A 13,157-nucleotide genomic window follows, 5' to 3' on the forward strand; every position below is an offset into this window, starting at 1 on the left:
CTTTCCGCTCTCGCACGCAACATGCACGCGAACAAGTCTCTCTTGGCCGGTGTGGCTCTGACCAGAATCACGTGACGACTGCTCCGGCTCTCATTGGCCCTTTGCCGCTGCCCTCTTCCGGCGTCGGTGGCGGTTTTTTCTGTTCCACCAGATCCCAACGATTTGGCGAAATCGTCCTCTCCGGCGGCAAAAAAACGCTCCGCTGCCGTCGACGCCGATGAATCGCCCGGAAAAACGCTCGATGCGGGCCACGCTTTAGAAAGCATTGCCCATATTTGGGTTTGGTGTGTCTGACCTGGGCCGTCCTACCCAAAACAAATATGCCCAGGCCCAACTCGGCTCAAACCCAAGGCAGAGGGCTTCCGAATGGCCTGAGGCTGGCTCGTGGGCTTGGTTGGGTACGAGCTTTTGGTCCGTCCCGAGCCTGTGCACACTTCAAATACAACTGGTTTTCGGCAGTTTTTTGAGACCTATTCGATAATCTAAGCTTTGAGTTAATTGGAAAATTTTTCTGGTCCTTTGAAGGCTGAATTAACTAGGAGTTTACTGTATTCAGTAGTGATATGACAGCTCCACCAGGTTTCATGAGGCCCTTCCGCACAAAAAAAACGGATGTACTGTATCGTGCATACAATTTATACTTGATTTTTCAGTTGGGTATGTGTACATTCTAGTGTAACTTTATTTGCAAATACCACGGCCGCTCGATGGAAGCACACTAGGTGCGGCCTGCTACGTCGCCCAAAACCGGCGGGAGGCGCCTACTTCCAGTCGCCACCGCCGCGGCGCTACCGTTCGGGGACAGCCACGCGCGGAGAGCTGCGCTTTCAGGGAGGTGTCGGCGTGGTAGAACCCTTTTATTTTAAGGATATAAGAGCTCTGCTTCACACAATTTGGAAACATGAATTAGTATATACTGTCATGTCTAGTGTGACCATGTCAGCACTGCGCTTGCTCGGCAACGATGTATACTGGAGTGTACCCCGAAAAACATAATGTGACGGTGTCAAGGCCACTCGATTGGAGAGCTCACATTACCTTGATGTTGCATTCGGATCAAGTTGTTTGTCACACGAAAATGTCACCCGGCTGTGAACAATTCGAAGCTGTTCAGCTGCTATGGTAGCCTAATGCATAACCAGTTAACTATGTCGCGAATTCCGTGTGTCATTTTCATACCATTTACTCATTCCTGCATACAGCTTTTATACACAAATTGATGTCAACCTGTTCTAAGCTGACAGCGCTATCCAATAAAAATATATTGTCCTACTGTGAGCAACCTCTGTGAAAATGCGACATGTAAACAACCTTTCTATCTCATTCTGATTAATGTTACGTTGGAAATATGAAGATGTTTATTAGGTTAAATCTATATGATAACCTGGGATCTTCGACTCAGTTGGAGAACTTTTTACGCCAGAAAGCTATCCGCCATGGCTTCCCGCATTTTGCATGACCGAACTAAGCGCGCTTCATAGAGCCGATCTGCCTCAAGGTGCTACGTATATGCGTCAAAAGATTTTATTACTATTTTTATTGGCTGCTCGCAAACCCGTACAATTTTTGCTGGTTTGTAATTTTCAATGGAAGAACGCGCATCGAGTGTTCCTGTTGTGAAACTCTTAGCTGCAATCACAACCAATGTTCACGCTTCAGAGCGCAACTGCAGCCGAGATTCAGCGAGCAGCCCAGTACGCTTATAAATGGCCACACAAAAAAAGGAAGAAAATTACCAATCGCAGATGGAAAACCTTTCATGAGAGGTTTATGCCATAGCCATAAATGTCGCTCCACTGTTGAGTTGACATTTCCAGCCCAGCTCACTATCAGTTGGTGCCCCAACTTGGTAGGGCACCTTGCATAGCGCCTCAGCATGGCCATGATCATTGTTTTCATAGATTGCAGGTACTGTGTACAGTAAGAAAACAATAATGAAATCAAAAGTTTACACAGCTTGCTATGTGTACAGTAAGAAAACAACGATGAAATCAAAAGTTTACACAGCTTGCTACTTCGCCGGACCTCTTCAGACTTCATCATCCTGTTAATGAAGGTGCTCGTAAGCTGACAAAGCTTACTTTCTTTGCGGGGTACATTAAGCCTCTATTGTCTTTGGTTTTCATCAACCTGTAACTGGTCCAGTTAACTCATATTTCCTGCAACAGGCTTTTGTACGACTGACATGTTGCCTCAAACATTACCAAATATCTCATAAATTAAGCAACAACCTGTTAGTGATAAACAAAACTTGGGGTTCTTAAATCTCCTTGCAGAGCCTCGTTAGAGTAACCGCTCTTTGCTACCTGCTTATTCACTGTATCCCGTAATTGCTACCTCTGTCGCATATCATTAGAATGCAGCCTTAAGCCACCGCATTATATGAAATAGCACCCTACACATAGCTATATAAAGCCCCTTTTTACTGAAGCCGTACGAACATGCCCTATAGGAGTATAGTGTGCCTGACTTGAGATCTAAGGGTCCCACTTTCAATAATTCCCATTTCACCCTTACATCTTATTGACTCTCTCTCTGATTTGGCAGCTCCTGCCACATTGAACATGTCACGTGTTCTCATTGCGCCAAAGGTGTCTGGCCATATCACCAACGAACGTGCCTCTTACCAAAGAGGTATTTTTCCGACTTTCCGCCGACAGAGCGGGCGCGGGATTTTTTGTGGAACGTGGCTTTTCAGTTTATTGCATCGACTCAAACAGTCTCAAGTGTATAACCAAATGTTGTATGCACAGGCTCCTTTGCTTGCAAGGCCACTCAGACTAGCGCGGCAAAATTTAGAACAAATAGTATGCTCATATAAAAAAAAAAACGCTTCGTACCGTTTTCTGATATGTCCTCGCAACATAACCTGTAAGGAAAGCTTCTGGTGCTACCTCACCGTGTTCATCTGCTTCACAACACATCGTTAAAAATCCTAGTTCACTGGCCAGCTCCCTGGTAACTAAATAGGTTAAACAACGTGACGGGAACACAGGAAAAGAGGACGACACAACTAGCGCGGTTGTGCCGTCCTTTTCTCCTGCATTCCCGTCACGTTGTTTGCACTGTTAACCTATAATTAATCACTAACAAGTCCAATCTTCTGTCCCTTGTAACAAATTCAATGGCAGCTGATGGGGCATTATGCTTCAGCATCTGGACTTAGCGCCGCTTTCATTTCAGAGAAAGCGAGTGCATTTCCACTCCTCGCTACTGCCTTTGTCTGAAGCGAGCTCAGCAGATAAAATTTGAGGGTCTCTTAGATGTATATTAAGCGGAGGACGGCGAAAGCCTCCCCTTGTCCTATCATTTGCCTCTCGTCGTTTGCCACAGTTCGTCATTTCAAGTCATCGTTTGATATAATAGTCGTTTCCCAGTCATGATGAGTCTGGCTGCGTAGTCATTGCAGCCCTTACCACTCATAACTAAGCAGGTTACTCAATTTAGAATCAGCAGGGGTCATTACATGTCCTTTCACAAATATTGGTCATTTCATAGTCATTGGCAGTAATGATGAGTCATGCCTAGCTATTATAGTAATTACCACACATCGCTAAGCACTTGTACACATTTCTAATCAGTTGCGGTCATTACGTGTCATAGTTTGATATACTGGTCATTACAAATCATTTTAGTCATTGTTAACCATTATTAGTCATTAGCATTAGTCATTACCTCTATCAATATCAATTTATAAATTTTATTGATTACCTACCACCAGCAATCATTTTCATTCTTAATCTCCCTCCTTGCACGTCCGCTTTTACGACTGACACACCAGTGCACAGATGCGATGCACAGATTACAGCCACAGCTTCTGCGCACAGATTTTCGCTCCATGAGCCTAGAACGACTTTCGCCTTAAAAAACAAACGCATCCCGTCTCAACGTTAATGTGCTTGCACACGCGCACACAAAAAAGTTTGCGTTTACCACGCAGACATGAGGCGAATGTGTCCAGAAAGAAAGCAAACCGCGCGCTCAGAGCTGGCGACCCCGGCGGCGACGTGTCCCCGAACAGTGGCGCCCTCAGCAGAAATAGCGGGCGCAACTGTAAACTCCCCAAGGACGCGCTTGCCCATTGACGGTGGCGCGACGCAGCAGGCAGCACCCAGTGCGCTTCCATCGAGCGGCCGTGCAAATACCATGTGAATTTTGAATTAAGACGAACGGTGTTTACTGTTCATATTTTCATTTTTATTTTATTTTTTACTGATCAGCTATTCAATATTCCTAGGATATTCGAAGGCATTTTTATTTGTAGAAATAATGCAGTGTAGGTCATTCATGCCACGCCTCTAGTGCAAAATCGTCGAACGCGCATTCCAATGACTTTTGTTCCAAATAATACACTTCGTGCAGTTCAGGTGGAATTGGCAGGGACTATTAAAATTAATTTAATAAATGAATAACTGCTGTGAAATACCAAGCATCAACCCAGGCTCAAATAAGTGCCTATTCCCCTTTTTCTTGAGATTTCGAATTTTACTAAAAGGCCTAGCAAGTGCCCATGTGATTATGTCCCATATGCGGGAGAAATTCAAACAGACACATCAGGGGCCCATTGTTTTCTAGCTTTGCAATGACATTAAGTACGCACGGATCAATATCTCCATGAAGCTTATTGTGGAGGGAGGGAAGAAAGAAGTGCGGGCGGAGGTGATATCGTCCGGACAACACGCAGAAGCTCAGTCAGGCAAGTTTCCCTGCAGACTGCACTGGACACTTCCAAACATCAGACATTTACTGGAATAAATCTTTCAAGATATGTGAGTTTATTGATTAAAAAGGCAGGGAGGTCGGCTGGAGGGTTGAATATCTGGCCTGCTACTCTGCAGTGGGAAAAGGGAAGAGAAGAAAGAGGAACAGATGGAGGATAGTGGTGAGAACAGGTATGCAAAATATGCGCAAGCACAGTAACTATAAGTCCAGTTCCATTATCACTCTAGTAACTCCAAAGAGCTTGCACTGCTTGTATGCCTTTCCTTTTGTCCGGCCAAGCATCTAGTAGTAAAAATCTTCGGAGAGAGGCCTCTTGTCTAAGCGCTTCAAAGAAGTAGTTAGCATTGTCCTTTCACATGCATACACTGGGCACACCATTAATATAAGCTCCATAGTCTCTGTAATGCCACAAATGGAACATTCCAGGTAGTCTGCCTGTCCAATTAATGCAAATATTTACGCATGAAGGCCATGTTTAAATGCACTCTCTGGAGCAAGCATGCATATTGGCGGGGAATTTGACACGAAACCCAAAACAGTGTTCTACCTAGTCTGAGACGGATGTTCCAGGTGTCTGGCTGGGCCCAGTAAATTAAAATATCCTATGGCCTTGGGCACGGGTAGATGTAAAGATCTCAGTAATGTTTAGTGCCAGAGACTGGTAAGTGATGTGGCATAGGAAACGTTCTGAAATTTGCAATGCATGCTTTGAGTCTGAGTGTACAACACTTTTTAGGTGGTTTCCCACAAATATAGCACATTGATTCCCGAAGGACCACAGGCTCAGCAGAGGTTGATGTAGAATTACACCGAAAAGGAACCGGATTCATCTCTTGAGTGCGTATAGCCACGGTTGCAGGTAATAGTTGTGCTGACACAGATCTGTCACTGTATACTTAAGTATAGTTTTGATATTCTGACCAGATGTACGCAAGCGTAAGTTGCTTGAGCCCACTAATTGGCACCATGAACAGTTGGCACCCTGAATTTCTTCCGTATCTCGGGAGCATGTAGGTGCACCTATACGTCATCCATTGTGGTTTGGCGGGATGGTATCGTGAGGGCGCAGCCAGGTGGTGGTTGCTGTGACGGCAGCGGAGTGCACTTGAAAGGTCTGTTTAAGAAGATAAAAATCCTGTCTGCACCAGGAGTCAAACCTCCATTCTTCTGATCCCCAGCCGAGCGCTTTAACCAACTGCGCCATGCCCGGGATCGTGGAGCGCACACCTGCCTCCCGTGAGGATGATAGTAGCGGGATTCCGCGAGTGATAGATACTGTGCCTTTCCTTTCTTGTAAACCAATTAGAGAACACCGGTGAACTTTGATGTGTTCAACGAAACGCTGGTTGTATTCGGCAAGGGGCACGTGATGTACCATGTGCTGCAGCAATGCTCGGCCTTTCGCATTTCTTCACTACACATACTGCAGGGCTCTTAGAATTCTTTTGTGTTCTCGCTGTAGGCATTGAGGTGTTATAGTGAAGTGAACGCTATTGCATTACGATATGGAATGGAGTTGCTGTCCTTTAATGTGTGCTGACATCATCACACAGGCTTCTTTTTTGTTTCACCTTCGTCGAAACATGGCCAGTGTGGTTGGGATGCATCACTGAAAGTGGTAGTTTTGAAGTTTTCTGGCCTTGTGGTTTATTCGCTGCAGAAAAATTGCAGGCCATATAAGCGTTCTTATCAAGATTTTATTATCTATCTTGTGTTCTCGCTGTAGGCATTGAGTCAGTATAGTGAAGTGATGACAACCTAAAACCAGTTGGCAGATTCAGGAGGTGAAATTTGTTGTGTGTATCACAGGCAAATTTAGCCTGCTGATGAAGCATTGCACTCGCGTAACATTCAGTTATCCTTTCTTTTTACTGCAGCTTTTTTTATTTTGATTGGCGCTATCGTAGACCAACCTTATGTGTCACAAATCCAGCTGGCTACTGGCATGGTCACCATTGGCAGAGACATTTTGGCGCTAGTAGGAAGGTTGTCGCTCCTGGAGGCAAGCTGAGGGAATCTCTATTTAAAATGACGCAAACTCCCGAGACTAAATATTGTGCTTTTATTGTCTACTCTTGTAGGGGCTTCCAGAAAAACTTGGGCCAGCGTAGCTTGTGATGTGCACTAGAGAGATCCCAGTGTGTATGTGTGTGTGTGTGTGCGTGTGTGTGTGTGCGCGTGCGTGATGCAAATCAGAAGTCTCGGGTCCTTTTACATACATTTAGCTTATAATGTTGTGCTTAGAACATGATAGCTTTATCCACTTATGTATGATGCAACCCCACACAGCACATTTATCTTTAGTTTCAGCCACAGTACAGTCAAACCCGGATATATCGAACTCGACGGGGATCGCGAAATAGTTCGATATATCGATAATTCGATATACAGAAATCTGCTTGTGACGGCACTTACGATGCGAAAAAACGATACCGTATTCGTCGCGTAATCAACCCACTCGCATAATGAACCCACCCCCACTTTTGCACCCGAGAATTTGAAAAACAAAAATGCGTAAAAGCCAGCTCGCTCACATGCAAGCGATTGAGCGATCTCAGCGACGAGCGGCAGCGACAGAAAGAAAAATTTCAAACTTGGCACTGCGTCCCTCTCGCCGCTCGAGCCACCGCGGCAGCTCAAAACAAGGTTTCTGTGTCGCCGCGGCAGAAATCGCTAGCGTTTGCGCTTGTATGTCGATGGCGCGCTCACTCCGTTTCGGTCGTTTCATCCACAGCTCATTTCTTGGCAGCGTGCCAAGATGCTGCGCAGCGATAACGTCGGGGCGCGTTTATCTTTTGATAGCTCCTGCGGTGGCGGGGAGCGAACTTGGCAGAGTGCCCGTGATGACTTGATTGCTCAAGCCATGCCGCGCTTGGGGCGGGTGTCATGATCGCAGCAGCTGACCGCGTGCTTTCTTTGATTCGTACATGCAGGATAAACGACTCCCGCAAGAAAAAAAAAAAAAAAAACTGCCACCGCTAAACGTTAGAACAGCTCAACGATAAGAAAGGATCACAAAAAAAAAAAAAAGACAGAGAGCTGCCGCTTCTTAACGTCCGTAGGCGCCATAGCCACGTCAGCCGCGTCAGCCGCCGCGCGCAGAGGGTTCGCAACACACGCTGGAGAAAGCTTCCGACGTCTGTCTGAAAACGGGCTTAGCTGGCTTGGCGCATGTGTAGCGCGTGCTGGGGAGAAATAGCTCGGCAAAAGAATGGTCACACCCACGCACATGGCTCGCAAACGTCATGTGTTGGCGCGCGAGAAACGATAACTGCAGATGCGCGCGCCTTTGGGGAATGGGCGCGGCGCTGCCCAGACCAGCCGTCGCCGAACTGTTCCTTCTCATTCCTTCCGCGCATGGCTTGAAAATGTCACGCGGCAAACGGCCAAGGGTGATGCGATCCTCTTTGAGGAAGGCACACTTTCCAGTGCGTGGTGCGGAGTTCGATATATCGAACGACCGCTGAAATTCAGTTCGATATATGACGCAGCTTTCCTGTACTTTTACATGGGATTTTCAAGGGGATATTCCGTGAGTTCGATATAGCCAAAATTCGATATATCCGGTTCGATATAACCGGGTTCGACTGTATATCAAACAGCAAACAAATATGGTAAAAACCGGTTGCAGAAAAAATGTTCAAATTAACTGAAAGCTTGAATTATTGAATGGTCCCAGGAAAATTGCCGAAAACTGTTTGCATCAAAGTTTATCTAATGAACACGGTGCAAATTTGTCTGCATTTGAGATAAAACCCAGTATACAAAAGTTTTTTTCTGGTTTCGTCAAGTGCTTTTGCTTAGCGCACACTGTTGGGAATGAAGAATTACTTGAATATCTTAAAAGCCTCCACTACCCTCTTCGCAGTGTGATGTAGTAGCAGTAATGCCTTTTCACAAACAGTGATATAATGCTTTGAGGATGCTTCACCTCGTGGACTGTAATTAGCATCTGACCAGCACGCAGCTGCAGTGTACGGGAAGAATCGCGAGGATGTATAGCAATACTTCTGATACTTCTGTTGGCAGCGGTGAACAAAAAGGCTGAAAAAGGAGCATGCACACACGGTCTCAAGTGCTCACAAATTTGATAACAGGTCCAGCAACCCAACCTGTTCCCCCTCAGTAAACGGAGGCAGCCTGCAATCATCAGGCTGCCTTCCGCTACAACATTGCCTACAGATGCAAACGAGGGAAATATGTGTAGGCATCAGAACGGTGTGACACCATTGCAAAATAAATTTGAAAATGATGATGCGTCAAACAGCGTCTGAAATGATACAACTGGCCCATGCATGAGCCTGATCGTTGCAGTGCAATGCTGTGAAGTTAAAGTTGGTTTGGTTTGGTTTGTGGGGTTTAACGTCCCAAAGCGACTCAGGCTATGAGAGATGCCGTAGTGGAAGGCTCCGGAAATTTTGACCACCTGGGATTCTAAATGTGCACTGACATCGCACAGCACACGGGCGCCTTGCTTTTCGCCTCCATCGAAAAGCGGCCGCCGAGGCCGGGATTCGATCCCGCGCCCTTGGGAACAGTAGTCGACCGCCGTAACCACTGCGCCACACCGGCGAGGCAAAGTTAAAGTGAAACCGAAACTAGGCGACAGCAATATTTCGATAGGTTGGCACTTCCAAATGTCTTCGTGCCTGCCCTACTGCACACAATCTGCGTAGGCACTACCTTCAGTACAATTCAGGTCTGAGGAGGTCTATTTCGGTGGTAGCTAACTGTACGGGCCGTACCTCGTTGTAACCCCCTCCTCCTCCTCTGAAGAATAAACTGGTGTGAGCCTGGCCATATCAAAATTAATGAGCGTTTCACGCCATAAACTTTCACGGGCATTGGCCAACACCACACCTTCAGTTCGAATTATCTTAATTTGCAAATTATTGGGAGTCAAATTAGCGAAATTTCATTATGTAAGGAAGTGTAGGGAGGCTGTCTGGTTGTGGAACTAATCAACAGGCTGTAAACACACTGGTTTGGTAAGAAACCCTTTTGCAGAGCATTTACTTAAGAAAAGTCTAGCACCAGGTTGAGAGAAATCTTGTATCAGTTGGAAAACCAGTGGGTACCTGGCGGCACTGGAGATCGAAGCTGTTGCATACCTTCCGAATGCGAAGCGGAGGCTCTATTACAAGGCCACTGTTTCAGTACATTTTGTTTCGTTAGTTAACCAAACTCCCGAGTTCACCTAAAACATCACTGTTTTCATGAGCAAAAAAGGATTGTGTGCAGCTCCTAGTTAAAGAAATTCCAGTGGGCTAGACACAGTTGTCCTCGTGTTATTATTTTACATATTCAGCAGTTTCTTAACCAGAACAAAGAACCAGAAATGTTTGTTCTACCCTACAGAAAGTTCAGGTATCAGGAAATTCAGGTAATTCAGGTGTGGCATATTGTAGGCACCGGGAGGCGCTACACTCATGTTTGTGTACCAAGCTCTAGCTCAGTTTAGTTTATGTGGAGATAACATAAACTTTTTTGTTGTTGTTGTTGTTGCTGTTTTGTCAGAGCTGTTGGCTTGAAGTTTCAGAATGGTGAAAAATATTAGCTGAGGATCTTCGACTTGGTCTTGAAGTCTTACTTTAGTTGTGTTTAAAAGCAACTTGTAATTAATAAATATTGATAGTGATGATGAAGGGGCATGGCCTTAGGTTATAAGCATATTGATGGTACTATTTTGTGCCATTAATTAAGCAAGAGATCTATTTATATCTTATACATTGAGAGGAGTGTGCACTCTACATGCTTTTTGGAAAAAGTAAATTGAACGGAGGGCTCATAGTCACTGCTTTCAGAGTTATTTGCAAACAGTTAGTTGTGTTATTTTTCATCTTGCATAAACCACCTTATTACATTCCCTTTTGATCTACATGCTTTATATGGTATGTGGAGTATCACTCACAACACAGAAAAAAAAAAGGGAGGGGAGTTAAGCACTGTTTTGTAGGATGTGAGTTTTTATTATTTTTTGTTTTTGTGATTGGATGATCTGATGGCAACCCCTTTTTATTATATTCAGCATGTTCTGTGCATACATTTTGAATATTGTTGCCTGCTTGTCATAGCATGAAGAAGACCTTCTTTCTTTTGATAGTCTGAGTTATTAGAGGACAAGCAGCTCCATCTTTTAAAATACTGTTTATACCTCTGTAGAGTTTGGCATGGGTTTCTCTTTTCTTTATTTTTTATTTTTTTTTTTAATTTTCTAGAGGGCCGTGATGATCTTCATACTCTACAAAACTAAACATAGGATTAAGCACAAAGTGCCCATAAAACTAACTCTTCTCCAAATGCTTCATTAGCTTCAGTAGGAAAAAAACGTCAATTGTTTCAAAATGATGTGCACTTTACTTGCAGCATGTTTGATGTCGGCGGACAAAGAGACGAAAGGCGCAAGTGGATCCAGTGTTTCAATGACGTGACAGCCATCATCTTCGTAACCGCTTGCAGCAGCTATAACATGGTGCTTCGAGAGGACCCCAATCAGAACCGGTTGAGAGAGTCTCTTGATCTATTCAAAAGCATCTGGAACAACAGGTGAGATATGCTTTAGTATAAGAAATCGGCAGTGACCACTGGTACACATTTTTTCAGCTCACTAATGCCTTAGTTGAAACCTTCATATCTTTAGTTTGACAAGATGGAAAAACGAGCAGAGTGTGCATTGCAGCAATTAGCATTGTGCAATTGTTGCATTAATGTAGTTGCACTGATGGCACCTTTAATATTGCACTCCAGCATCAGCTGGTGAGGTGGTTGGTCTTTAAACGGAGATTGTTACCCTGCCCTAACAGTGATTAAAGTGGAAGTGGGTGTGGGGCAAGGCTGCTGAATGGAGAGTAAGCAGGCCGATATTTATTTATTTATTCCTCAAAGTTCTCTGATGAAACATTACATGAGGGAGTGGGCGTTACAGGGCAAATAAGTATAACAAAAATCATAATGAGGTGTTTTCGATGAGCCGCTTGAATATTTTGGGGTCAATAATTGTAGCAACTTCGGTGGGCAGGCCATTCCTGTCCTGTGCTGTGCGCAGGAAAAATGACTGCTGAAAAGTAGTAGTCTGCGCCTGAGGGGGGTACACTGCGTTAATGTGGCTGGAGCGGGAGATTCGGTGGGCTCTTTTTATGTACGGGTTATCAGATGGCAAAGAATGAAAAAATTTATGAAAAAGGTTAAGACGTGGAATTCTACGCCGTGAGGCTAGAGAGGGTAAGTTTAATTGTGCTTTTAGTGCTGAAATACTCGAATAATAGGAATAATTTGACAAAATGAATCTTGTTGCTCTGTTCTGAACTGATTCGAGGGCGTTAGTTAGGCTATTTTGGTATGGGTCAAAAATAGCATTAGCATACTCTAGTTTAGGACGCACAAACGTTTGGAAAGCAAGTAGTTTCATAGGGGAAGAAGCGATGGAAAGGTTACGTCGTATATAACCTAGAGCGTGGTTAGCAGAATTTATTATCTGGTTAGCATGCTGTATCCATGTTAGGTCACATGAAATATGTACACCGAGGTATTTCACTGATTCAGTTTTTGCAATCTGAATGTTATTGATGTAATCGGGAGCAATGTAGTTATGACGGCGGTGAATGGGCAAGTGGACAGTTTAGAGACATTAAAGACATGAGCCAAGTATTACACCAGTCCTGTATGCGAGAAAGATCCCTTTGTAACGTGAGAGAGTCAGCAGAACTTGTTATTGCTCGGTAAACGACGCAGTCATCAGCGAAGAGGCAAATATGAGAAGAAACATTATTAAGCAAGTCATTAATGTATATATAAAAAAAAGAGGCCCAAGCACCGTACCTTGCGGTACGCCTGAAAGCACTGGTGTTGGGGAAGAATGTGAGTTAGCATACACGAACTGTTGACGGTTGGCCAAAAATTCTCGAATCCAGCTCAGAACGTACGGATGAATGTTAAGATGTGATAACTTTAACAAAAGACGACAGTGGGGAACCTTATCAAACGCTTTTTCAAAATCTAAAAATACTTCGTCAGTCGGGATGTTGCTGTCCAGGTTTAAATGTAGGTCGTGCAGGAAAAGAGCAAGCTGAGTGTCACAGGAATGATTTTTGTGGAAACCATGCTGATTAGGATTAAGGAAATTTACGGACGTTAAAAATTTGGCAGTCTGAGAATATAAAATGTTCCATTATTTTACGAGACGCTTAATATTGAAATTGGGCTGTAGTTACTTAGTCATGAATGGCTTCCTTTCTTGAAGACTGGGATGACCTTGCCGACCCGCCAGTCACGTAGGATTGAACCGGTTTCGAGTGAATCCCGAAAGATGAGTGACAAAAACAGGCTACATGGATGTTTAGTATTTTTCAAAACTTTGGCATTAATACGTCTATACCAGTGGATAACGAGTTCTTCAAAGATTTGATGACTTTAACAATGCCCATGGGATGAAATGT

The 13,157-nt window shown here is 44.4% G+C and overlaps 1 protein-coding gene across 2 annotated transcripts in view; it reads left to right on the plus strand.

Annotated features, from left to right (window-relative positions):
* The window catches only part of Galphas (G protein alpha s subunit), a 128,858-nt gene that overhangs the window by 28,648 nt on the left and 87,053 nt on the right, over positions 1-13,157 (plus strand). For both annotated transcript variants that reach the window (XM_084589916.1, XM_084589917.1), the window contains exon 8: positions 11,089-11,268. In XM_084589916.1, the coding sequence (XP_084446042.1) occupies positions 11,089-11,268 (180 nt within the window). The remainder of the gene's footprint in view (positions 1-11,088; positions 11,269-13,157) is intronic.

This window comes from Amblyomma maculatum, chromosome 1 (assembly GCF_055883805.1).
Source record: "Amblyomma maculatum isolate TAMU_Amacu chromosome 1, ASM5588380v1, whole genome shotgun sequence".
Classification (NCBI taxonomy): Eukaryota; Metazoa; Arthropoda; class Arachnida; order Ixodida; family Ixodidae; genus Amblyomma; species Amblyomma maculatum.